This window comes from Astyanax mexicanus, chromosome 2 (assembly GCF_023375975.1).
Source record: "Astyanax mexicanus isolate ESR-SI-001 chromosome 2, AstMex3_surface, whole genome shotgun sequence".
Lineage (NCBI taxonomy): Eukaryota > Metazoa > Chordata > Actinopteri > Characiformes > Acestrorhamphidae > Astyanax > Astyanax mexicanus.
Window position 1 is genome coordinate 54,483,463 of NC_064409.1, and position 27,981 is coordinate 54,511,443.

Here is a 27,981-nt window from a genome sequence, read left to right on the forward strand (position 1 = left end):
TTATTCTACTCATTAATATAAATACTCAGAACAAGTAGTGAGGTACTGTTTTTAGGTTTTTAGCTTTAAACTCCTTTCACCCTATTCATGGAGGACTCAATCACAAGCTTCCTCTAGCATTAAACAGTGATTTTCTGATATAACAGAGGAAGCAGAAAGTGTTCAGACTCTTTATAAAAAGATTTTTGTTTTGGACCCGTGGTTCTTTCTTTCTATGTAATCCCATTAACTGTAGATAGCCACTGCTCTCGACTCCCAGTTGCTGACGGAGTCAGATATTAAACCCGAAAAACAGTCAGTGACTGAAAAAACTGGATAAAATCAGGTAGTGTGATCAAGGCATTGCTAATGCATGTTCGTTGGTTAGGCAGTGTAGATAATTAGTGTTTTGTGTTCTGAATCATTAATGTTTACCACAGAGAAGTGTGCACATTTTTAGTTTCGCTACTTGGAAGCAAAGATTCTCTTGCCCTCACTCATCACTTCATTCCTTTAGCTCACTGGGCCTCTCATCTCTTCCGCGCCACAACAAACAAAGTCTGGGTGACACATGAGGTTGGCACGACAAAGAGGACATTATTGTGCCCAGTATGCAGACAAGCGTCCGGGCAGATGGGACATTGTTCATCAGCGCTGGCCCGAATGCCAGCTCCTCCTCCCCTAACTGACCCGCTTCTCTACCTTATTGCATAACTTCAGGATCACCCATGAACTCTTCTGATTTGATCAATTCCCTTTGGCTAATTTGAACACACTGAGCTGGCAGACACTGGGCTTTTAACAGCGGAGTGAATGTGGCAGAAGGAACGAACGCTTTTGCCCTGGTAGTCTTGTGCAGCTGGGGCAAATGGTGTGTTGTACTGAAGCCAACGTACTGTCAGAGAGACAATCATTCCTCATATGGTTTTGTTCTCTCAGCCAGAGAAATGGGGAGGGGGTGGTGAAGAACTGGTCTCTGTTAACTCCTGTCCTGAGTTTCCTGACTTCTAAATGGCGACTCAAATACCCAACTTAAGCTGTAAACGTATATATATATTTTTAATGTGTACATACAACATTCTTTTTTTTGTTAAAAAAGGCATTTGAGGTCTTTGAGAAGCTGCCTTGAAAAAATGGTCAGACTATCTTAAAATGATACAAAAACTAACTTACACTATAAATTCTGCATTTCACTTTGGTCGACAATACTCAAAAAAGTTAAACTCCAAAACATTAGTTAATGAGCTGCAGCTGAAAATTCTTAATATTTCGCAGAACTTCCCCAGTGATGTCAATGATGCCTAGAGACTGGAAAGCTTTGACATAAAGCACTGATATTACTCATCATCTCCTCACACGTAATGAACAAGCAGATGGATCCTTGTGCCACTCTTGAGATGTAAAGTTACACTACATAAAACATGCATGAAATGGCCAGAAATACTGGCACACCTGCACTTTATACCTACAGGAGTTGTAATGACATTTCTTTTAATCTATGGGCATTATAACGCAGATCTGGATCCCTGAATTGAGGGGGTGAATACTTTTGTATGATTTTTAGATTTTGATGTAATTAAAATTTTCATTCCACTTTAGAATTATGTGCTACTTTGTGTTGGTGTATCACTTAAAATAAAAATAAAAAAATTAAGTTTGTGGTTGTAATGTGTGTAAGGTTGTAAAATGTGAAAAAGTTCAAGTGTATTACTAATAAATCATTGTTTCTGCATGAGATATTGCACAGGCTCCTGGAGAGGGTCTAGCATAAAAAGTGCCCAAAAAATGCAAGTGTACACTACCCCAAAACACAATTAAAACAAATACAAATCCGATCATTTGAGTCATGTGTTTATGTAGTGTAAATACATCCATCACTCCAAGATCCATTTGACTACTGAAACTCCTTCTAATACAACTGAAACACCAGTAATAAATACAACAAATACAATCAACAAGTACATTTGCATAACAGTAATCAGATTTTAGTCTTACTAAAGACAAAGGTGTAAATCATGAAGCTAAATTCAGAATATAGTCCTGATACCTGTCACACAAAGAGATTTGTTCCTTTCTATCTGAATGGTTGATGAAGCGGTATGTGTGTGTGTGTGTGTGTGTGTGTATGTTTTCAGAACTATGGCCTATGTTAGTGGGTAAATGTGTGTGAGGCGATGTGTGGGAGGGGTTGAACAGCATGTATGTGTGTGTGGGGGAGTGCGGGGGGCACTCTCTTTTATCAGTATTGGCTCTACCACACACATCTCAAATTCTCCCTCATTTAAACCACTTTCATGTCAATCCAGCTTAAAAACTGGAAGAATGCCTTTGAAAAAAAAGGCAGCTCATTATATCATACAAACGTTTGTTTAAGTGTTGGACTAAGGAAGCGATAGCTGAACAGAGCTTTTGTTCATACACTACTGTTTCCTTTTCATCTCCTTCCAGTACACAACACTCTTGTTTACCTGTTTACTTTCACAATCCTTTGGGACGAGAGAAAATACGTGTTTAGAAGTACAGCTACACCAGCAGATAGGCACAGTATATTGTATATCTCATTTAGCACTTAACAATGGACAAGACCACAAAAATGGCAAATATAAAACAAAGAACATTGTTTACACTGGCCTTTGTGTCCAACAGGTTTACTACAGACACTAGTTTCGCATGTCAGGCCTGTAATGAGTTGAACAGCATTGACCCACAGCAAGTTCACTATGTAGTGCTTATTGAGCCTTTAGTGCAGGCTTGTGTAATGCTGTTTATAATATGTTTGTGTCCTTAGATTGCAAACAGCACTCACATACTGCTCCATATTTCATGCTATTGTTGTCATGTGCCATAGTTCTTTCTTCAGTATATTTCAAGCTTTGTAAAAAAAATAAAAGACCACTTAAAATGATTCATTTATTTGATTTGATCCAATTGAAACCCTCTGTAATATAATCAAGAAGAAGGTGGATGATTGCAAGTCATCAAACCAAGCTAAACTGCTTAAATTTTGCACCAGGAGTGGCATAAAGTTATCCAAAAGCAGTTTGTAAGACTGTGGTGGAGGAGAACATGCCAAGACGCATGAAAACTGTGATTAAAAACCAGTGTTATTCCACCAAATATTGATTTCTGAACTCTTAAAACTTTATAATATGAACTAGTTTTCTTTGCGTTACTGGAAGTCTAAAAGCTCTGAAATTTCTTTTAGTTATTTCACACATTTCTTATTTTCTGCAAATAAATGCTCCAATATTTTTATTTGGAATTTGGGAGAAATGTTGTTTATAGAATAAAACAACAATGTTTATTTTACTCAAACATATACCCAAAATCAGAGAAATTGATTCAGAAACTGAAGTGGTATATTATTTTTTCCAGAGTTGTATATATTAATAAGTTCTTATGTAATACTACAGTGTGTATCAATAAGATGAAGCTCAACCTTTATGTTAGTTACACTGTACTATACTCCACACCACTTTCACTCCTGCTCTTCTCTTCTCTGCTCTGCTCTACTTTACTGTTTATCAGCTATTGACATGCTAATAGCTGTGACCCAGAACTAAGGGTGACCTCATTCATCAGCTTTGTCTTCGTTTTAAAGACACGTCCCTTGAGAGAATCCAGATTAAGCCTCCATTTAAGCTCATAATATACTGTCTCATTTTATATACCTGCCTTATATTGGGTGAGATTATAACATACAAGTCTTTAAGTAAGGAAATGCCTTTTCTAATGTTTTTTTTTCTATTTCTTTAGGAACTCTAAACCAAAACAACTGGGCCAAGAAATACCCATCATGCAACAATGCCAAACAGTCACCAATAAACATTGAGGAGAGTCTGTCGCAGGTCAAAGTTCAATACCAGAAGCTGAGGTTAGAACATTGGGATCAGGACACCAGTGACTTCACAACTGTGAAGAACGATGGCAAGACAGGTGTGTCACTACTTAGTGTCTGAACACCTCTTCTATAAATTCTGTAGGAAAGACACTGTGTAATATTGAGCATTACAACTTTAGCTCCTTTACTGTTTATAGTAGTGAGTGGTGTAAGGGATCACAGATAGTATGTGATCTGTATGGATTACCTTCCATAGTTTAGGACACACATGAATCTCAGATAAATCGCAATTAAAGTTTACAGCAGTGGGGAGTACAGTTTTACTGCTGCTGTTGCTTTTTACAGTAATAATTCCCTTATTCATGATGCAGAGCTGCACTAAAAACAAAGAGACTGAGCAGCTGTCACATGAACAGAGTGAATAAAACTTTTACAATTTGTAAATACATTGATTGTGACCACACATCTGAGTTGTATTAGTGTCAGCAGTGCCTCATATGGACTCCACCATTAATTTTCTATTTAGTGCAAGAGAGAGGGAGACACACTACTTAACCAATACATAACATACAGACCGTGTGAAAATAATAGTTACTAATAAAAAACTGAATGTCTTGTGATAAATTACACCATTGGTTTACTGTACTAAAAACATTGTAAGTCAATCAGTTCTGCATTAGATTGATATGAAGTCAGTAGACATTTTTCCTCTGAATATTAACATCATTCTAACATAATCTCTCCCCAGTGGCCATTGATGTGGGTGGCGAGTTCTTCATTAGTGGTGGGGGATTAAGGTCCCGGTTTAAGGTGGGCCGCCTCACCTTTCACTGGGGCCGCTGCAATGCTTCTTCAGACGGCTCTGAGCACAGCCTGAATGGAGTCAAATTCCCCCTGGAGGTGAGAGATAGAGATCCTCCTTGTTAAATCTCTGCACTTACCCTATTAGTTGCAGAATATGCACGTACTCTTGCTTGTATGTTAATGGGTTGGCTATTAACTTGACGTAGAGCATAACAAATGGACCACAAACAGTAGGTAGATGTGAAAATGTTTTATGATGACTGTGTTTATGTAATTTGCACACAGATGCAGATATATTGCCATGAAGACAATCATAGCTCTGTTGATGCAGCTATAAGAGATGGAGGAAGAATTACTGCTCTTTCTGTGTTTATTGAGGTGGGTACTTATGTCTAGAACTATGTATATGATTGTGTATGAATCTGTTTATGTATATGAATGCATGAAAACTACTGTACCATTGTGCTGTTAAATGATTTACAGTAAAGTTTATTATATTTTTAAAGGCAGTCTGTGTTGTGAGGAGCATGTACAACAGCTGACACTGAAGGTTTGCTTTCTAAACAGCAGCACCTTCCCCACAGTTTAGCATGAGGGCAGGTGGAGAGATATAGTCATAACACGGACTTCAAAAACAGTGCAGGCTTCAGTGGGTAAACAGACTCAGTGATGTTCTGTGTATTTACATATTAGCTTATTGGCATATGAGTTCATGGCCTGTATGAACATGTTTTCTCTGTGGAGGAACTTGACTGTTTAAAACACTCATGTTATCTCTGGGGGTATGGAGAATGCCTGTATGTACATGTGTAGATTGCCTGGGGTGTGAACATGTTAATGAGTTTTGAGTTTGTGTTTATTTGTTTGTTTTTGTATATCATATTCTGTGTGTCACAGTGAAGACACACTGCTGTCTTCTGTAGGTTTGAGATGGTAATGGAAGGTTGTTCCTGTCCCTTTAGGAGAAGGCTTAGATAAGGGATTAGTGGAAAGTTGTGTGTTTTGGGTTTTCCTTGTATTGCTCTTGCTGCTAAAGGCTGTTACACCCAGTGGCTTAAGCTGAGGGATGGGTGGGTTAAGATTGTTGTAGTTAGAAATTACTATAATTAAAAGGGTAACTTTACAGGAGCAAGAAAAAAAATATTTTTTAATGTTAATACATGTTAATTCTATGAATCTTATTAATCTCTGCTCAAAAGCTTTTGGCCCATTTCTGTTGATAAGGCAGCACCAATTTAAAATATAAATGTTAACAGCAGGCAAAGGGTGGGGAAGAGAAGAGCTACCATCAGATAGGAGAATATAAATCAGATAACTCATGAAGAAGCTACACAATCCTGGATAGACTCATATAATTTCTCCCAGTTACTAACTGTTGACAATTTAGCTTTGTTAATTTTACAATTTTGCTTTGTGATTATGAAAAAGTTACATTTTGACTGGAATTTTCTCATTTTCACCTCTCTCAGACAGATGTTCCAATTTAAAAGCAGAATTACATGCAATTATAAGCTTTTGATGCAATATCAGAGACATGGGGGCATTGTCTTGTTTTAGATTTTTTATGCCATTTTGTTCTCTCTCACAGACAAGTGTTGAAGATAATGAAAACTATGCAGCCATCATTGATGCAGTCAACAGTGTCAGCAGACATGGTATGTATTTTTAAATCAATATGTGCTTTAAAATAATATTACCAAGCTTAAATACGCCTCAGAATATATTATTCCACATTATAGTGGTTATTCTTTAAAAAAATAATAATAAATATGTGCTTTTGAAATGGGCAGAGTATGCTAACAAGCCTATTTACAAGGCTGTTATTTTAGCTAATACAGCTGGAAAAAAAATTAGAAGACCACTTCAGTTTCTCTGATTTTGCTATGTATAGGTTTATGTTTGAATAAAATAAAATCATTTTATACTATAGACTACAGACATTTCTCCCAAATTCAAAATAAAAATGCTAAAATAACAAAAAAGTCCTCAGACCTCAAATAATGCAAAGAAAACGAGTTCATATTCATGAAGTTTTAAGAGTTCAGAAATCAATATTTTGTGGAAAAACCCTGGTTTTTAATCACAGTTTTCATGCATCTTGGCATGTTCTCCTCCACCAGTCTTACACACTGCTTTTGAATACCTTTATGCCACTCCTGGTGCAAAAGCAGTTGGCTGTAATCATCCATCTTCCTCTTGATTATGTTCCAGAAGTTTTCAATTTGGTAAAATCAAGGAAAAACAGAGATTTGAAATAATCAGCTGTATTTTAGTTATCTTATCAAATAACAATGCTGAGGTAAATAAGAAAGGTTTATTATTCTGGGTGGATGTTTAATAAAAAATGTAAATGGCATTCAGGAGAAATGGTAAGATGATCATATAAAAGCAAAAGCTGCCTATTATGATGTCTAGGGGTAATTATTTAGTAGCCACATCATATATATCATGATCATCAGCTCCTATTATCCACTGCTCATCAAACAATAGCCCTACATGAATTATGTATCTATGGAAAATGATACCGATCTTTTATGTGCTTTCTTTTCATTCAGGCAAGACTGGCAGTGTGTCTCCATTTACCCTGCAAGGCCTCCTGCCTAACTCCACTGAGAAGTACTTCATCTATAACGGCTCTCTTACCTCCCCTCCTTGCTCTGAGACTGTGGAGTGGATTGTTTTTAAGAACACTGCAGCCATCTCTGAGGCACAGGTAACACACCGGACTGTACTCCATGTTGTTTTGTTTACTGCTGTTCAGAGTTCTTTATTGGGGCTGCAAATGTATGTACACTGTATATATACAGCTCTTTAAAATTTTAAGAGACCACTTCAGTTTCTGAATCAGTTTCTCAGAAAATGAGAAATGGCTGAAATAACAAAAAAGACGCAGAGCTTTCAGACCTCAAATAATGCAAAGAAAACAAGTTCATATTTATAAAGTTTTAAGAGTTCAGAAATTAATATTTGGTGAAATAACTCTGGTTTTTAATCACAGTTTTCATGCATCTTGGCATGTTCTCCTCCACCAGTCTTACACACTGCTTTTGGGTACCTTTATGCCACTCCTTGTGGCTTGTAATCATCTATCTTCCTCTTGATTATATTTAAGAGATTTTCAATTTGGTAAAATCAAAGAAACTCATCATTTTTAAGTGGTCTCTTATTTTTTCCAAGGCCATATATACATTCTGTTACACATTTATTTGTTATTTATTTGCTCTTTTTACATAATAATTGACATATATTCTTTTGCCTTTTTATTTTGCATAGCCAGCATTCATAAAGTAACTAACAGTAGTCAATACCTCCCTTAATGGCAGCTGATACTCTGGCTTTCAGTCAACACAGAAGCTGCTTCCTTTGAACCTTTTTGTTTGACACAGTTAACGTGACATTAGCGTGTCTGACGTTCTAAAGTACGCTGTCATTAAACCGGAATGGGAGCGAGTGAGGGTAAAGTTACCCACATCAAAAGGGTGTGAATACTTAAAGACTATTTCGTCTGTGTGTCATTTATCCCTCAGGCTATTCCCCTTAAGTCAGTTACAAGTAGACACAGGGTGTTGTTGAGAGTGATGAATGCTGAATGCCTGAAAGCTTTAGGAAGAAAAAAGGCAAATACAGGTGGTCTGGCTCTTTCAAAACCGAACATAGAATAATACGATGACTCAGGCTTTGTTTCGAACACATTAGATCAAGAGCAGGCTGGAAAGATGAGTACAATGGACAGTATTCTCAATGCATGTTACCATTTACGATAAGTGAATGCTCAAACAGGTTAAGTCAAGCAAAGTCTCATCTAAACAAACAGATAGAACTGTGTTCATCCGGATTAATGAAATCCCAGACAACAGTGGAATGTCTGTATTTGTTGTTTTTTATTTCTAGGCTTTTTTGATGGGTCCTCTTGGAAATGATTTTAAATTAGAGGGAACCAATTTAGTTGTTGTTACAAACTGGATAAAATAACACTGATTTATTTCTGTGGAATGTGTATAAATCTCTCCACCGTCGAAACGTATCGCCATTGTTTACACATGTCATCACTTTTACCACTCCTCTTCGCAAATGTTGTTTCTGATTGGCTGTAGTAGCATTGTGTTTATCGATCCAAGCCACTTCGTTTTTCATTTACAGAAACAGGGCTGAGAACAAACACTAGAGATTGTACTGACTTTTGCAAACAGACCAGAGAGCTAGCCAATCGGGAATTTGTAACATTCAATGACTTTTGCAAAACCTTTATTGAATTAAAATTGCATACAAAACCTTTATTTGGTCATGTAAAGAGAAAATAAGTCATGATGCATTTGCAACTGCTTCCTTTAAATAACTGTTTGAAACTGTCTCAACAACACTGTTATGGCACAGAGTGGTCCAGCTGTCTAAAGCGCTGCCACTATGAGCGGGAGGTATTGCAGGTTCGAACCCTCTGCACATGCAGCTTCGACATCAAGCTGCCGAGGGAGCACAATTGGCCCAGCTCCCTCCTGGTGGGTAGATGGTGCTCTCTCCCCACATCTCTACTACGGTGATTTCCACAGCACAGGGCGTCTGTGAGCTGATGTACCAGAACCGAGCCGCTGCAATTTCCTCCGAGTGCACTGGCTGCTCGAAATGAAGCGGTGGCTGGCTTCACATGTATCGGAGAAAGCATGTGTTAGTCTTCACTCTCTTGGTGTGTTGGGGCATTACTAGTGATAGGGGGAGTCCTAGTGAGTGGGTTGGGTAATTGGCTGTGCTAAATTGGAGAGAAAATGGGAAAAAAAAAAACAATCAGCCTAAAGATGTTTGGTTTTCCAGCACTAACTAGCTATGAACATTGTAAACTATAACTGAAAACAAAAGTACCAGCCATCCTGAGGGCAGAATTTTATCTGTACTGATTAACTAGGTTTAGCACTAAATATATTATCTGACCTTTAAAATAGATTAGATAGCATGCATGTCAATTCCAGTTTCTGCCTTTTGAGTGTAATTAATCACAGCAATCCTGAAAATGCATATTGGAATGTATGTTTAAGTCACACTTTTGTACTACGGTTTATAAAACCCTACACTGAGTTGTCGCAATATCATTGTTAAATATCTCTACCACTTTACAAATGATACTTTAATCAAATTCTTCATGTTGCGTATAACAAATGCTGTCTGTGAACAGATATGTTTTTAATATGTGTGCTGTTGTGTTGGTGCAGTTGGAGATGTTCTGTGAGGTGATGACCATGCAGCAGGCCGGCTATGTGATGCTGATGGACTACCTCCAGAATAACTACAGAGAGCAGCAAAGTCAGTTCATGGGCCAGGTCTTCTCCTCATACACTGGCACTGAAGAACTCCTCACACCTGGTGTGTACTATTCCACATACACAAACACACACACACACACACACACACACACACACATATGCAACTTATTACATTAAGAATTTTATTTGAAAAATAAAACATTGAGCACCGAGAATAAAAACATGACACATTAAACAGTTACCAATTAAACAAAGTGTCTATTTCATTACAAATCTGTCCTTAAGGTGTTCATTTTTCTCTATTAAGATAATTTACTATTTGACCCATATGCAAGCGGTTGGCAGCATAGAATCATGACCTGCTTATATTTCTTTTACACTTTGATTGACTGAATAAGGTTCATCACAAACTACATTTTTATAACTCTTTTCATCACCTGATAACATTTTGTTAAAGGCAGTGTAGAGAAAACAATTTAGTTGAATACAGGAAGCTGTAGCTAATGTTCCAGTACAGTTTACTGAAGCTTTGTCCTATTAACCTCATTATAAGTATGTGTTGTTTGGATTGTACTAGAGTCCATGATGTGAACTGGTTTGCCCTCAGTATTTCCACTGCAGAGAGAGGGGATTCAACCAGCTGTTAGCACGACTGTGCTCTATTTTGGATATATCTGCTGCAGGCCTCAGTGCTCTTTCAGAATGTGATTTAACGGGTTAGCCCTATTTATGAACACAGGATGTATAGACATATATTCTTAATTACAGTTTTTCAGTTTTAATATATTAATATATTCAGATTGAATATGAACAGACATGCCAAATGTCATGGAATAAGAATTAGTATGATGTCCCATGACTTTTGGCATACCACTTTGAAATTAAAGAAGGCTTTACTGACCTGCAGGATATGTGTGTGATGCCTGTATTAAATGTGGATCTTACTTCTGCCTAAGTCACAGTCTGTTTGCGTTAACAGCTTCTGTCAGACACAGCTGGCAAAAAATGACCATGTATTGTGCTGTCCACTGTGGGTGGAAATGCCTTCTATTATGTATCAAGGATCAAGAAATGCTAAGTAGCCACACAATATCAGAAATGGAATATTCCATCCATCTGGCACCCAGTGTCAGGCCTCAAACTCTGACAATTTACTTTAATTGATTTGCAATATCTTTTAATAAAATGTCGCTATGACAAGGAGTTTTAAAGGTCCTTTGAAAGTTTGCACTGGTCTCATGTGTGACATTACAAGTCTATTCAACCCTGTTATTTTGCTGCTACAACTATAAGCTCTGCATTTGTGCCAAGTTTGATCTCCCTTCTGCAAACACTTGCACAGGAAATGCAGCATTAATGACACATAGTGTAAATGACCACCATATTCCAATAACTAGGAAAGTTTGGATGTGACAAGCTGCTCTCCAGTATCAACAACACCATATTGTCTGTTCACTTTCATGCTTTACCATTTAATCAGCTTTGACTAGGCCTTTTACTAGTGGGCTGTGTTTCTGCTAAATTTTGGAGGACTAAATATAAATATAAGTCAAAAGTGTTTAGGGTTTTAAAAAGAGTCAGTTTTCTGAAAAAATTCTGAGATGTCTCTGGAATGGAAATAATGTTGCTGTATTCTTTGTATATAGTTGTTTTCCCCATTTTTTTAAATTAAAATAACAGTACAAACAGGCATGTTTCTCTTACAAGAGGAAATGTAGTGAATTTTTAAGGTACAAGTTCTGTTACTGGAATGCACTATGCACATTTCCTCATTTCGGTGTTGAAACACCAAACACCCTGAAAACTCCTGTTTAAATTAAAGACGGTTAGATGGCCTCTGACAGCTGGTGTGAAAATGGTCAATGATGCTGCTAAGGAGATTTTTGTGAGCAGCTATACTCTGCCCTCTGGTGTTGAACGTGGATACTGTCATCACTAATCAACCCATGTGAATTGATTCTCTGAATAATTCAAAAAACAGTTTTGAATAAATCAGGGGTTAGTAAGCTCCACACTGTGCTATATTTGTTAACTTTGTTAATGATTGAACATATAAACGTTTTTGTGTGTGTAATTGGTGGATCAGTCTAATCTCCTGTAATCTGGTCCTATCAGTGTGTCTGAGTACTGCTTTTTTTTGTTGAGGTTCTTAGTCTCAGCCTCTGAGCACAGATGGTGAAGAATGCCCCCCATGATAAGGTCATCATGTGCTAGGACCAACAATAAGTGAATGAGGGAGATGAATGAAAGACACACTCTGTTTGTATGAGTCTGTTTAATGTGATGTTAGGTTGAATATGTATAGAAAGCATTCAGTGTTTTTTAACACAAGGCATGGAAATCAGTAAAAAATATTGCAGCTTAATAAAAACATTTGCATAAGTGTAATATAAAAGCTTATATATAAAAGATCGTTTGAATGTGATTGTTAATGATGAGTCCACTTGTCTTTTACAGTTTGTAGCACAGAGCCAGAGAATGTGCAAGCTTACCCGCACAACTACACAAGTCTTTTGGTGATCTGGGAGAGACCACGTGCTGTGTACGACGCCAGCATAGAGAAATACTCTGTCACCTACCGACAAATACAGGGAGAGGACCCACCCACACTTGAATACCTTACTGATGGAGACCAGGATGTGGTAAAGTCACTTTATTATTCACTGTCTGAAAATGAGGACATTGTTGAGACTAGGCCAGACAGCTCTTTAGCCTGACTGTAACTAACTAGCTGTAAAACTGTGTAAAATACAAAAAAAAAAAAATACACTTATCATCAAAAAAAGTGTTGCACCCAGAAGGAATCTACCGTCAGCAATGAAACTTGGTGGGTAGTCATGCCATACTGTCATGGAGTGACACAAAATGGCAGTAAGTCTTCTTCAGTGATGAGTCAAATGAGACACAGATGAGACAAATCTGTGTGAGGAGTCCCTGTGTTGAGCAAACAAAGATCAGCGGATTGTCGCCACACATCACACGTGCAGAAGGCCTGATATCATAGTGTTTGTTGCAGTTTTTTACAATTCCAGATCATCTATGGTCTTCATAACAGTCTTTTAGCCTGTCCAACATTATGTTAATAACATCCTGCATCCAGTGGCCCTACCTTTTCTGAACACACACTACATCACACTATTCTTACAGGACAATGCTCACCCACATACTGCTGTGTTTCAAGAGCAAATTGCCATATAGGCACGGATGCTATTCCACTGCCATCATCATCTCCAGACCAATCCCCAATTAGTGTTACAATCTGACACTTCCTGACACTTTCTGGGTGCAACTGTTTATTTGACAGTTAGTGAAGAAGCAGATTTCTGTAGTCAAAAATGATGACACAATGATGACAGCATAAATAATGGAAGAATGCACACGATACATTATAGATCTGCTTTCATTTTGTGTTTTTTTCCTCTCCAAAGGGAGCCATCATCCAGGACCTGGCAGCCAACACCAGCTACATGGTGCAGGTGGTGGCCGTGTGCACTAATGGCCTTAATGGCCGCACGAGTGAGCAGCTGATAGTGGACATGCCTGTGAATGACCCTGGTAAGACCACTCGTGCCCGCCGTCCTCGTCTCCGTGGAAACTGAATTACCTGACATAACCTTAGCTTTGTTTTTTAAAAATAATAGGTAAAACCACAACATGCAGCTGCTTCATACTATTGGTTGATCCTTTGCAAACCAGTCCCATGTGTAGAGAATGACATGCTATAGTTTGTAAAGACCAGTGCCATAGTTAGCAATATGAATAAAGCCTCATCCATATGAACTGATAAATGTGTTCCTTATTACATTTCCGTTGCAGCAGTTTGAGTCTCCAAATGGGAGTGTAATTTAGTACCTTTAATGCCGTTTTTATAAGAATTTTATTTAAAGACAAACAAGTCATTTAAAAAAAGCAAAGATTTTAGCACATTTTGAGATCAAATTGCACTAATTCGTCAATAACTGTTTAGATGTGTAATAACAAATACTGTCAATCATTGCCAAAAACTGGACTAGTTTCGTTTCTTTTGATTTTTCAAGAGAAATGGCACTCAGCTGATTCCTGACTTGAGTTTTTTTTTCAGTCTTAAATCTTTCCTTTTGATGAAAATTCTGACTTTTTTGCCTCTTTCCCTCTTTTATCTTACATCTGCTTTTGTTCCCCCTCTCTCTCTCTCTGTGCATTCCGACTGCTCTTCTCTTTGTTTTGAGAACCTTAATATTTTAAGTGCACATGTCAGTCCACTGTGTTTTCAGTCCATTTTATGTGCTGTCCACTGCTTTCTTTGCAAATTCTTACTTACAAGGGAATTTATGTTTTGTCATTTGTTATACAAGCATCCCTTTTTCAGAGATGATTAATCTTTTCATATTTTGCAGTATATTTACTGTGTTTGTTAATGCACTGAAATGTTGGGAATCTGTATTACTGTTATTTATAATAAACTAACCTGAATTGCATAAAAGATGATTTGCATCATATTTCAGTGTCTATGGATGTGTGTGTTCTCATTTTCTGATGCCATGCACCCTTGGCATTTTGTAGTTCAAGTGGCTAATAAGTTTTGTCAGTGAAATACACACTACACTACAGGCCTTCACAGACAGGATCACTGTCTTTTAGCATTAGATCCATATTCAGTACAGCCTATAATGCATCTTTTAATAAACACAACACTTGCTTCAGAAATAAATACAGTGCCTGCATCATGACAATGCTGGAGTCATTTCTGCATTTTGTGTCATTCAGTTGCCCCCACTCAGCAGGTAAGGTTCAGTAGGAGTCTGCAGTCTCTCTGCTTGTGTGTGGGGAACCACTCTGCTGCATGAGAGTGCCCAGTATCCCCTGTGCTGTTATTTTCTTTTTGTTCTGTGGTCATTATCAACCTGTAATCTGACCTAGACCATTCTCCTTTTTGCTGTTTGTTTTGCTGTGTGACCTAAAATGTCCAACATGCTGATGTAAAATACTTTCCCTTCCTTTTTTGTCAGCAGTTTTTTTTACCTACTGTTTGAACCAACAGCAGCTACACAATTCTGCACAATAAAATTACCTAAAATATTGCTGTATATCATAGAATATGACATAAAATATCATAAAGTCCTTCAGGTACTTTCTGAAGATCAAAATTACTGACATACAGTCTTACACATTTAGAATGATGTGGCTGATATTTGCTCATAAACACAAATCTGTCTTTTGTTTGCCCTTCATATGTATCTATCTATCTTAATATTTGTGTGTGTGTGTGTGTGTGTATACCTTCCCTTAAAGGCTGTTTCCAAATTAAACTAATTGACTTGGAGATATTCCTTCGTTTTTACCACTGTTTCATATATACAACAGTGCTGTGACCTTCTGAAAAATATTGTGTAATAAATTATATCTACCCTTAGACACTGTGTTATGTAAATAAACTGGTTGTAGTTACAAGGCAAGACTGAGAAGACCCTCTCTTCTGACTGCTGTATTGTTTTTTACTTTTCTTTCAGAAACAGACCCTGATCCTGATCCTTTTGAACTGGATGAGGAGGTAACGGATTTAGCTACATTTAGTATTATCTAAAATAGAACCTAACATAGGACCTTGATGCACATCTTAAACATCTTCTTTGTTTTCTGTTTCATAGGAGAGCTATCAGCCCAACCCCTTTTTGGTTAGACATGACTTGAATCAGCCACCCTATCCAGTCCGGACCACAACACCCCGACCCAGATTTACTACAACGGACCCGCCAGTTCCTCCAATCTTTGGTGTAACATCAAGGGCTACTACTACAACTATTGCTACTACTACAACTATTGCTACTACTACTGCTACTACTACTGCTATTTCTACTACAACATCCACTGAAATCCAAGTTCAATACACTCCACAAACAGCGCAAACGACGACTAGCACTACTTTAATGACTGATTTACTCGCTCCTGAGTCAGATTACAGTGGCAGCTCAGAACCAACAGATTTACTTACTTCTGAGTCACATTACAGTAGCAGCACATCACTAATCATGGCCACAGAGGGCGACAGCAGCAGTCATAGCTTTGTAGAACCTACAGTAGAAACAGTCACTCCTGATGCAGAGTCTTCATCAACCTCTGCTGTAGCTGGAGGAGAGGAGGTCATTGACTCTATTGACAACTCTGGGGACAGCACAGTATCTGTTACTACAGTCACTACAGTTAGCCCTCTCTCTGAAAACTTTGCAACATCAACCTCCTCTCTCCCCCCTCCGGAGGTCCCACTGCAGCCTACAACACCAAGCGTGCCTTTCCCCACCACCACTGCCTTCAGTGCAGTCCTGTTGCAGACCACCCAACCAGTGTTCAAGGGTGAGAGCTCCCCCTCTGCACCTTCTGCATCTGACCCTCTGCATGCCAGTCCTGTGTCCTTTCCCGCTTCTAGTGCTGTGTCATATGAGTCTGCCTCCATCCCTGACTGGGAAAACCCATTTACTGCTATTACCACAGTGGCCTCTGATGGGCTGCCGTTTGTCACATCCCTCCCTTCCTACCCCACCCAGTCATCCTCCAGCTCTGTGTCTCGTTGGCCCACGGAATCTAGCAGTGTCTCTAGCAGTGGTTGTGGTGATGATGATGGTGATGATGGTGACGTATTGTCCGGCTCAACCTCTAGCGCCCCCCTCTGTAGCAATTCAGGTAGTGTCCCTCTTCAAACTTTACCGAGCTCGGTTGACTTTGTGCTCTCAGAGTGGTCCGAACACACTCACGTCTCTAAGCCTGTCGTCTCTATCTCGTCTCTGCAACCTTCACTTGCCTTCTCTAGCGTCTACTCTTTGGTGACGGATACTCCTGATTTCAGCTCCTCGCTCTCAGGTACCGCTGGAGACTCTAGCTTTCTGGAGAAGTGGGCAGAGTCTTCTGCGGTAGCTGTAACTGTTAGCCAAGATGGCGAGGGTCCTTGCACTCGCTGTCTCAGTTCCACCTCTCTGCATGCTGTTCCTCCCTTCTCAAAGCCTTCTTCTTCTAACTGGGAACACATTTCGGGTGACCTGTCTAGACTAGTAGACTTCCATGCATTTCTGTCTTCCTCCAGCATGGGGACTCCCACAGTGTGCAGTACAGCCGACTGGAAACTGTGCGCTGAGACCCCTGCTCTGTCTTCTACCGAGTCATCTAGTGACCTGCACTTCTCTATTACAGCCACCACTGGTGTCGTCATACAAAGTGAAAGCGTCTCCACTCCATTGGATTCCCCCACACTGTGGCCGACCTCCAGTCCAGAGACTGCTTCCTCCATACTCACCCACTCTGCTGAGGGGCCTGTGGAAAGCAGTGCCTCCGGCTGGGTGGTGGACCAGGACTGGGGCCAGAGCTCTGGAGCTTCTGGAGACTGGAGTTCTGTTCCTTCCACACCAACCGTGGTGCCAACTGAGGCCCTGCCTGAAGAGGTAGAAGAGGAGCACTCTTCATCCTTCTACTTTGAAAACGAAAGCATTATAGAGATTGAGACTACACCAAACAGCCCCTCTGTCCAGCCCAGCCCTGCCTGGCCTCTGGGAGGTGTGGAGGAAGACAGCGGCTCAGGCGAGAGCCTTACAGATATTGAGACGTCTTCAGATTTCAGTATCCCTGAGCGTGCGGACAGAAATCCAGAGGAAGAACCGGTGGAAGGTAAACCGTCACCCCGCTGCCATCAGCTCTGCTTCTCAAGAGGCTCCATTGTAGCCAGTTGGATTAGAATGAACCTCTTTTCTTACTGAAGAAATGAAACCTCTCCTTGGCAAAAGGACGACTAATATGTCTGTGTCTGTCTGCAAACTAAAATCCCTGGTAGAAAGCGTTCTATTTAACATAGTAGCACATGAGCAAGGTAAGGTGTTGAGGGCTTGTTAGTGGTTCCATCATCTAACAACATCACAACTATGTCATGAATGTGTTGTTGTTGTACTTCTCTATTCTATCTAACATACTAGTCAAAATTCAACAACTCGCCATCTTAACCTGACAGTCCCACAGCCATCATCACACTGCTTGCGTTAATCCTTAACTCTCCATGTTGTGTTTTGTCTTGTGTGCCTGTGTCCTTTCTTTTGCAATACCCATAAGCATGCCTTTCCAAATTAATTTAAAAGTCCAGGAAATCTTTACTACCAAAGACATTTACAGTGGTGAGAAGTTCCTGAGCCTGCATTTTTGCTTCTCATTCTCAAGTACACCTGATTCATCTCACCTGTTAATTACAAGGTTTAGTTGTATGTAGTTCTGTATTAGAACAGGGAAATCTGAAAACTGAGTGGGAATCCAGGGCTTCAAAAACAGAATTGCTGACCCCTGGATAAAATAGCTTATCAACATTAATTCATACCATTATTGCACCGTTACCTCAAATTCATAGTAATGACTCAGAGCTACATAGCTATTACCATGTCAGTGCTTTTTCTCACACCAGCTGCTTGGTATTTATATAGCAGTCATGTCAGTGTTTGTCCAATAGAGGGTAGCAGAGGTCCTACTCTGGCGCATCAATAAGTGACAGCTGGTGCCATTGTGTTTGGGTTATACTGACAGGGCCATGTCATTCCTAGGCTAGCTCCTAATCTCTCAAAAGTCTGTCTGCTATGAATCATGACCTGTCAACTAGCCAGACTTATCATGCAGGATTTTTGCAAATTCTGTTCTAATGAAAGAGATTAATTAGTGATTTATTAAAATAACTTTTACAGCAGGCTTATTGCAGGTGGATATTATAAGTGTTAAATACTTGCACTCAAAAGTTAAATGACTGGCACAGTACAATTAAATATCAAATAAAATAAAATAATAATAATAATACGAATAATAATAATAATAATTAGAAGAAGAAGAATTAAGACCTTACAGAAAAATGATAATCCCTTATGTACACTAGCTTCTCTAAAACAGCATAGAGACTATAGTAAGATGCTAAATTAATTTTGAACAGGACCAGTTTGTTCTGTATAATGCTCTAAATTCAGAACCTAATTACACTAATGCACTCTGAGAACCGTCAACAAAAACAGTCATATCATTTTTTTTTTTTTTATCACATTTTAGTAGAAAGATCTTGCTTGCTCCATACAGATGCATGTTCATTTTGTACAGTCATCATCGGCATTACTTGCATAAAGGAATCTGAAACATCCCTTTAATCTATAATATAATATATTCTACAGTAGTACAGAGAGAGAGAGTTTTAAATCTAGCAGCGTATTCTGCTTAAGCTGAGAGGTAAGTCAATTTTCTTGGCTTATTCTCCTGTTTATTTTATTTATAGCTAATCTTAAGCTTTACTGGTTTGCAAACGACATTGCCGCAGTATGAACAAGTTCACTTAATTCCTAAGATATTTATAAATATTTTTTCTTGATAAGTTATGATATTTGTTCTTTGTGCCTCTCAGGCCCTCAGCTAGAAATTGCTGTGATGTAGCACATACCACTGCTTTCATATCAGCTCTTCTCTTGCTTATAGATGCCAGTAACAGTAGTCACGAGTCCCGTGTGAGTCTTGTAGGCAGTGTGGAGCGTCAGAGGAAAGCTGTGGTCCCCCTAGCTGTGGTCTCCACCCTCACTTTCCTGTGTCTTGTCATACTGATTGGAATTCTCATCTATTGGAGGTGAGTTTTGTATCCTACAACCTTTTTCAACTTGTGGCTCACATAAGCCAAAATCACACTAAAACGAATCAGCCAGTTAAAACTAAAATAGATTTATCTGCTTGAATTGCGTCAGGATCATTTATTATGAAAGACCCTTTTTGTAACTTTTTGTCCATGCAAAGTAAAATGTATACAATATGATTTCATACATATTTCATGTATACTTGCACTAATGTTAACAAAACTATCTTGCTAATTCACCAGCTAGCTTTGTGGGTCAAAACAATAAAAATGTTGTGCCCCCTTGCAGTACCACTGCGGTCCACAGATTATAAACCACTGTTCTGCTACGATATGGAAGTAATAAACATTACTGCTTTGAGCTGATGTAAACATGCAAATAGTTCTGTTTTTGTCACATATTGATGAAATCATAAAATAGCAAAAAGTATGAAAAGTAGTATGCTTTAAACATCAGTGGTACTGCATAATTAATTTCTTATAAAAAACTTTTTGATGCAAACTCTAAATTCTAAATTTACCTTCAGCCAACATGAGGTTATCTGTTGTATAGAGATAGAAAACACAGCAATGTGTAGAATCTGCAGATTTGACACCATTATGGTCCAATGTGAAAAAAGCACTTTTGCCATCGCTAAAAAAACTGTGCTTGTGGCAGTTTAATTTTCTTTCTTTCTTTTTGGGTCTGGTAGCTTTTCGCACATTATTTGGACTGAGAATTCTTGACAAACACAAATGGTTCAAGGTTCCTTAGTATTTGAGTGTTTTCCATTTTTGAAATTAGACTTTTGATATAATTTGTAGATACTTTCCACAGTTATATTCAGCACAAATTACTATGACAACACAAATAATTTCCCTAGAGACGGCTGTTGATGATCCACGTCATATTGTTATTAATCCATAATCGTGAGAATGGTGTGTAGGGAGGGTTATGTAGGGGATGAGGTCAGAGAATCCTGTTTACTGGGGCTGAGGGCTTAATCTCTCTGACCCGTCCTCAGTCCCACCCATCCCCCCCTCCCCCCCCGCACCAGTGTCACCAGTCAAACGTCCAAAAGGCGGGGCATTTTTTACGAACAATTACATGAATGAAAGTAAGCTTGCATGTTGGTGTGTAGTTTTTAATACATTTTCAGGAAAAAGGTATATTAACTTTGAAGGAAAACTAAATAAAAATCAAATCAGAAATTATCTTCAATTATCTTCATAAAAGGGTGAAAATAATTCCTCATTTATTTTTCTCTCTCTTATTTATTATCATTTATTTTTTGCCTTTTATATGTTACATTATTTGTAACGGCCCGCTGTTATTTACAATGTTTGAATGTTAGAAATGGTATTGAATAAGCCTAAAATTATTATAAGTGAAATGCTATTACATTAACCTTGTAATGTTGTGGGTTAAAGGCTTATAAAATAATAAAAATATTAATAAATATGTAAAAAATATGTTAACATTAGGTATTTCGATTGTTTTGTTATAAGTTGTACACTGCTCTGGTCAGAATGTCACAATAGTGACAATGAAGGCTTCAATAATTAAAAAATATATAAAAGTATAGTCCAAACAATTAAAAATGTAAAATTATATTTATATAAATTGAAGCAAAAACTATATTTTTAAATAAATTTACTTTGTTAGTTAAACACATGTCTTTTTGACTTTGGAAGATATTGCTGTTTCTTACATGTGAACATACCAGAAGCAGAATGATTTTTTTTTTTTTTTCGTTTTTACAAACTTCACCCTTTTAGAGGTTTATGGTTTTATTATAACAGTGAAAGTTTAGGTTGTTGAGGTGAATGTTAAGTTTGTTTTCAGTTTAAACTAAGACAATTCTTATCATAGATATTGATATTGACATATAATATATGTGGAATTTGTGTATGACCTTATATTGGTGTGTGTATCGTAATGAAATCACTGACACTAGTGCTGATATTTTCCCCTTGCAGAATTGAGAACATATTGAGTGTTGACTTTTTACCCGCTAATATCTAATTTTTTTTCAACTGTGAAATAAGCAACTTTTCAATCCCATCAAGAACACGGCTCTGCTGTGTAAACAGTTAAAGCGCATGCGGCTGTACATTTCTCATCCTGGCAGGGCTCTCTGCTCGTCAGCGTGTTCCTCATGCTTGACTTATGTTATTACACGGTGGGGATTGGGCCAGATTAAGTCGTTAATCTTAAAGCGGGTGATTAAGTCTCTGAGATGCTGTTGTTTGTGGCCCCACGCTGGAGTGCGGGAGTACTGAAGAAAGGGCCTGCGCATGGTTATGTCTGACAAGGCCAGAGTGATGTTGGCGTCTTGTCGGCACAGTGATGGGTGGCGGAATTGCGGTAATACGTGGGCATGTTCCGCCGCATGTTTCTCTGTGCTTACATGGTGCTCATTTGGGTAGCGCACAGCTGCGCACTTGGTGCGAGCCTTGAGGACATCTTCAAATGTTGGTGATTAATCTGCAGAAAACATCATTGTGATGTGTTGTTGCCACTAATCCCTTCCAAGAATTTGCTGTTATGGACAAACGCAAGTCCAGGTTAATCAGAATATCTTTGGGGCGATCTTGTTATAAGGACTGGTTGTGGATTAGATTGAACATCTTTTTCTCCATGTTTTAAAGCTTAGAGATCATTCTCAAACATAAGGAGATGTGCTTGTCCATGTTTTTTGTTGCTTCTCAGAGATGTGTTTTTCCCTGCTTTTTATTAGTTCCAGAAAAATAACAAAAAGGGCCTCTTGATAGAAAAGCTTCTTCATAACATTATACTAAAATAGAAATGTGTACCTCTTCTTTCAGCTATTCACAGGAAATATGTGTTGCAGTCAGTTTTTCACCCTGTTGCTGTAGTTTGTCATTGAGTGCTTTGGAAAGCACCTATTGAAAGCACCAGATGTTTTAGAAGAATGGGCTGTAAATTATTTTTATTCTGTCCTCTGTTAAGATCAATTTTTTTGCAGAGTGTTTTTTTTTACGTTTGTTTTCTTGTCTGTTTGAAGTCATGTAGGGTGCCAGTGTCAGACCTAAGTGAATTGTCATTTTCTTCACAGGAAGTGCTTTCAGACGGCTCATTTCTACGTAGAGGACAGCACCTCTCCACGAGTCATATCCACCTCCCCTGCTCATCTATTACTTCGCACAGGTGAATCTCTTCACACTCACTCTACTAGAGATGGAAAGTGCACAATGCAACTGGCATGCAGTTTTGCTCCTAAAGGGATGTGTGAAACGTGTGAAAATCTTTATTTTATTGGACTTGTGGTTGTGGGTTCGGTCCTCACTCCAGTCTCGGTCTCTGTGAGGAGTTTGCTGGTTCGCACTGTGTCTAAATTTGGGTTTTCTTAAGGTACTCTAGTTTCTGTCAACCTAATAAAACACATGGTAGCTGAATTGGCAATGCCTCATTGCCCCTAGGTGTGTCTAGACAGAGCATCCAGGGGTATTCATGCCTTGTTTCTAATGAATACAGGTACGCTCAAGATCTGTCATGACACTTAACAAGAAGATGGATTAGCAATGATCATATTTTTATACAGATATTTGACACATGGCATGTAGGTAACACATTTGTGTTATTTGAACCAAATATATACTTTATACCTGCTTTTAAATCACTGTAATTACTAAAAAGAGGCACCAAAGGAGAACAAAAATAGCACAAGCTAAAAGTAACCTTTATAAACTTGTATGAAGGATGTGGTCTTAAGAAGGGTTTATAGCCTTACGGTTTCCCTTGTTTAAATGCTTAAAAAAATCAAATTAACAAAACATATAAAACATATATCAGTCATCTTAAAACACTTACTTTTATGTTGTAAAAGTGGTATATAAAAGTAATCAAAGGCACATTCTACCTCAACCTGTTTAGTATGCGCCCTGTTTTCCCCTGCTCATAGTTTCGATAGTATATTTCTGTGCAGACCTTTTATGCATTCAAACTTTTCAGATATCCTATATATATATATATATATATATATTTTTTTTTTTTTATGCTATCAAAAGTGAGAATGCAAGTTGAAATATGCTGACATACTAATGCTTTATGCTTTATGTTTGTCTTCAGTAAATGACTTGTAATGTTGCTCATTTGTTATTCTTGTTTGATTAGAAAATATTTTACGAGTCTGCTGCTGGTCCAGGATGTTTAAGAATTCTCTCATTAAGACAATTGGTCAGGATTATTGAATATTAATGCATGTATGACTTGTTTTTTTCCACCATTGTAGATGAGCACGAGCCTCTCTCAGTGAAGCAGTTCGTCAAACATGTTGCAGAACTTCACAACAACAACTCCTTCTCCAGAGAGTTTCAGGTACATCCTCTATAACCCCACTTACAACATTGCTCATCTACAGAAAGTACACCTATTATGAGTAAACTAGTTTAATGACCTGCCCATCTCAGTAAATTTGTAGGTATCTCAGCTACTCTTAGGCATCTGTTTCTAAGCCTCATTCTCACGGCAGAACAGATTTTTCCTCTCTAATTTCACTCATGCAGTACAGATTGCCAGTTACACTTTGCCCCATTAGTTAGTTCAGGCCCACTCGCCCTGTCCATATCCAGCCATGTGTGAACATAACTGTTGCTAACTTTTTCAAAAGAATAATTAAATCACTCTCGAGCTCTCGCTTGCTTTTGACTCTCATGCCAATATTCCACTCAGATGCACAGAGAAATACACTAGTACACAATTAGAGCTTAATAAGCATCAATCAGTGTCAAATTAGAACTGCCCCCACTTCTGAGTTTCATTTATTTGCTCTTGATTAGATAATTAACAATAAATTAGGTATCCTTCCATTTTATATAAATGAGATTTTACAGAGTTTGCTGTAAATAGGTTTCAGTAGCAACATATAGGAAATGGTTATGTGTATTATGCTGCAATACCTTAATCATTCTAGCTATGGTAGGATGAGAATACTTCCATGCATCTAAATTAACATCGCCATTAAAAGATTATAATATTACTGCTTGTTATTTTTGGCATTTTGCCATATGCTCTTTCTCACTCTCATTTACTATGCCATTGCCAATTGTGTGTTAAATGCATGGTCTGTAAGCAGTGCAGAGACATTGTGATGTCAGAGTGTTTGGACTGTCCACACTGCAGCAGTCTGCCCTTGACCCTTATAACATACTGAATGTTTCTAATACTGTTGATTTAAATTATCTCTAAAAACTGTGCAGTTACGAGTGGTGTAATAAACATCACTGAACTCAATGTTAAGAATGAATCATGTTTTTAGAGTCATGGATTGGATACATTTTAAAATCATTTGTGTTACTGCTTTGTTTGTATTAGTGACTTTTATTTAGTTGCGGTATGTTTGTGATGTAGAGTTTAGATTCTCTGCCTGAGCCCAAGCCTGGCTCAAGGAAATGGTCTGTGACATATGCCATCCCTGCTAAGCCTAATCTATCTATTCAAAAAATTGGGATGTCGGGTTGCTTTTTGCGGGAGTTCTTTTGGCCACTTCACAGACCTTTACGTACTTACGTCACATGTACAGTAGCTCATTCACTTATAGTAAAAACAAAGTGTGTAGTTGAAGTGAGGGTTGTAAATGAGTGTGCTCTCTCTCCCCAACTGAATATAACCTAAATATAACCTGGAGTTGGATTTGTCTGCTCTGAAAGGAGACCGCATCACACCCGCCCAGTTTAAAATGATTTTTTCGCATGCTTGGTGCAATTTCCCTTCTCACCAGAGAGGGCCCTAAATGCCAAAACTTACGGACATCAGCTTTAAATAATAGGTCTATGCCTTTTTTAGTGTTTTAGTGTTAATTAACATCGTTCTAAACAGATTTTGCTCATTTAAACAGCTCGAAAATGTTTTTAAAATGCTCAGATTTAACGCTCTACTTACTTAAAAATGTCAGGTTTAAATCGGGCTACGATCTAAGCTTTAATGTGATGTAGCAGTTGAGCGGAGCGTTTGTCGCTCTTTCAAGCGCGTTTTTTTTCTTTAATTCCGATGCATATTAAAAGTTGATTGCAGAATCCTTTTTACACTCAACCTGTGTGCATATGAGACTCCCACAACCTACACTACTGTAACTAATGCTCTCTAAATATTGTAGACTAATGTCACTGTAGACCAGGGGTCTCAAACTCATTTTTGCCGAGGGCCACATTGGCATATTGGCTGTCCTCTGAGGGCCAGATGTAACTTATAAATATAAGAAAATGTAACCAGATGTAATACAAAATGAATGTAATTACTCCTTAATGTTAAATAACTCTCAATATACTATTTATTCAATCAAATATTACAGTTGCATGGAAAAATGGTTGCTTGTTGCTCTATTAACATAAATCCTTTTAATTTATAAGTTATATTAACTTTGATCAAAACGTTTGATACTGAAATAAGGCTTAATAAATATAAAATCAAAAATTGTGAGCTGTGACAGATTTAGCATTTCCTCAGATTTAGCAGTTCCTCATCCAACCACTAGTCGGAGCTGCAGCTGCAGCACCACAAGCCCGCAGTCTTTGCTTAGTCAGAGCTGCAGCCCAGCCACGGGCTACAGGACTCAGCTGAGCCAGTCTGGAGCGTTTTTAAAAATTTGTAAGTTCTTCTGTGTATGAAATAAAATAACCCCACTAACCGGATAATACAGCTCTCTACAGTTCATCTTTCAGCCCAAGCAGCTAACAGCAGCAGTTTAGAGCAGCGTCACGGAGGCACTGCTCGGATTACATTATAAACAGGTCAGTTAGCGCGCTGCTAACCTCATGATGTTTATAACTACGGAGTTTAATGGACACACCACGGCTGCAAGGTTAGACTGTTGAAGGCTACTGAAGACTACTAAAGCAGGCAACGCAGCGTAAGCAAAAAAAAAAACAAAAACCACGCACACCAAAATACAAGTTAAGATAAAATATGAAAACGAACATAATAAAGCATAAATAATTAAATTGAATTGCGGGCCAGATGTATGTTTATTTTGTTAACCCGTGAGGGGCCGTATGAAACCGCGTCGCTACTTTGAGACCCCTGCTGTAGACTAATGTCATTGCAGACATGCAGACTTCTGTGGCTGAGCTCGATATGTTTCCTTCCTGCCTCTTGTACCTCAATTGTAACCTTTATATATTTTCACTACAGCTCTGCTTCAAAATTGAGAAAAATACTTCTGTAAAAATGAACAGTGGCAGGAAAACTGTACTCCATTCTGTAATGGTTAAGCCGCACTATTGTACACTATATTGTATGGTTTGTTAAGGTGTAATTGCATAGTTATTAGGGAAACAATACTATACTATACTATACAACTACTACAATACTATAACTTATATCCTATATTATTAATTCATTTGTGGTTTCATAACTCAACTGTTGCACATGTTTTTGAAAATATCTTATCAAATGTTGGGCATATTCTGTGCCAGTGAGTTATACAATAAAGTGATCTTACAGAGATGTAATCCAAGCAAGCATCACTCTGTACTCTGCAGCACTGTATATTCTGTGAATATTTAGGACGATGGAGAGAATCCCAAACTTGTCCAGACTACATTTGCAGGCCCTTTGCTTGTGCCAGCTCAGACCCACACAGTGCATGAGGCATGTTTCTGAAAGTGTTCTGCCAGTAGCTTTTTGCTGTGTTTTCTGTGTGTGTGTGTTTTTTGGTTGGTCACGTGTTGCTTGTGCACTGTGTGTCATGTAATTTCATTTCTGTGCTTTCTGCATTCTCACTCCCCTGATTAGATTTTGAAAGAGTGTTTTGAGGTAAGTCACATCTCCCATTTGATTTATTGATCTGATCTGATTGCATTTGATATTTTTAGCATGCATTGTTTTATACCACTCATCCACCATCATGTGTATGTACCTGTATTAAAGAGTTAGTGTCTGTTATAGCGCAGTATTCCTGCAGTGGATACATTGTGTGTATGTGTATCTGTATTTAATTGTAGGAGGTTCAGGCTTGCACTGTGGATCTGGGAACTACAACTGATAGCTCCAACCACCCAGAAAACAAGACCAAGAACCGATATGTCAACATTTTGGCCTGTATGTGAGACTAAGACCAAAAGCTAATGAATAATATCACTAATTTAATTACCGTAATTCATTTAAATTAATATGTACTTATTTATGATAATGATGTCTATTATTATAACATACTGCTTTGTAATGTGTTTCAGATGACCACAGCCGAGTCCGAATTTCAGCCCAGTCTGACAAAGATGGAAAGAATGAAGGGGACTATATCAATGCCAACTTTGTGGATGTGAGTATTGAGGTCCTGTTCAGAGCGGCTGCAGGATTTTCTTAAGCAAGTCGTGAGACATGCCATAGGTTAACTGTTGTTATTATTTTATTCAGTGAGAATTTGTGTGACAAATGACAAATTGTATTTGGATAGAAGTTAGTTTCTGCTAAATAGGTGCTGAAGAAACTAACAAACCTAACTGAAGTAACTAACATTGTGAACCCAATGGAGTTAAATTTTTTTCACATGGTATAAAACACA

At 38.2% G+C, this 27,981-nt stretch overlaps 1 protein-coding gene across 6 annotated transcripts in view; it reads left to right on the forward strand.

Moving 5' to 3' along the window:
• Window positions 1-27,981, forward strand: part of ptprz1a (protein tyrosine phosphatase receptor type Z1a) — a 69,946-nt gene that overhangs the window by 32,719 nt on the left and 9,246 nt on the right. The window contains exons 3-19 of one of the 6 annotated variants that reach the window (XM_022672257.2): window positions 3,736-3,915; window positions 4,569-4,720; window positions 4,910-5,002; window positions 6,213-6,279; window positions 7,180-7,337; window positions 9,826-9,976; window positions 12,334-12,518; window positions 13,305-13,431; window positions 15,366-15,406; window positions 15,504-16,533; window positions 17,038-17,508; window positions 19,330-19,474; window positions 22,537-22,628; window positions 23,713-23,798; window positions 27,213-27,233; window positions 27,422-27,518; window positions 27,653-27,738. In XM_022672257.2, coding sequence (XP_022527978.2) covers window positions 3,736-3,915; window positions 4,569-4,720; window positions 4,910-5,002; window positions 6,213-6,279; window positions 7,180-7,337; window positions 9,826-9,976; window positions 12,334-12,518; window positions 13,305-13,431; window positions 15,366-15,406; window positions 15,504-16,533; window positions 17,038-17,508; window positions 19,330-19,474; window positions 22,537-22,628; window positions 23,713-23,798; window positions 27,213-27,233; window positions 27,422-27,518; window positions 27,653-27,738 — 3,182 coding nt within the window. Of the gene's footprint in view, window positions 1-3,735; window positions 3,916-4,568; window positions 4,721-4,909; window positions 5,003-6,212; window positions 6,280-7,179; window positions 7,338-9,825; window positions 9,977-12,333; window positions 12,519-13,304; window positions 13,432-15,365; window positions 15,407-15,503; window positions 17,509-19,329; window positions 19,475-22,536; window positions 22,629-23,712; window positions 23,799-27,212; window positions 27,234-27,421; window positions 27,519-27,652; window positions 27,739-27,981 lie in introns of all 6 variants that reach the window. The other 5 variants (XM_022672258.2, XM_022672255.2, XM_022672259.2 and 2 more) reach the window with 5 other exon arrangements.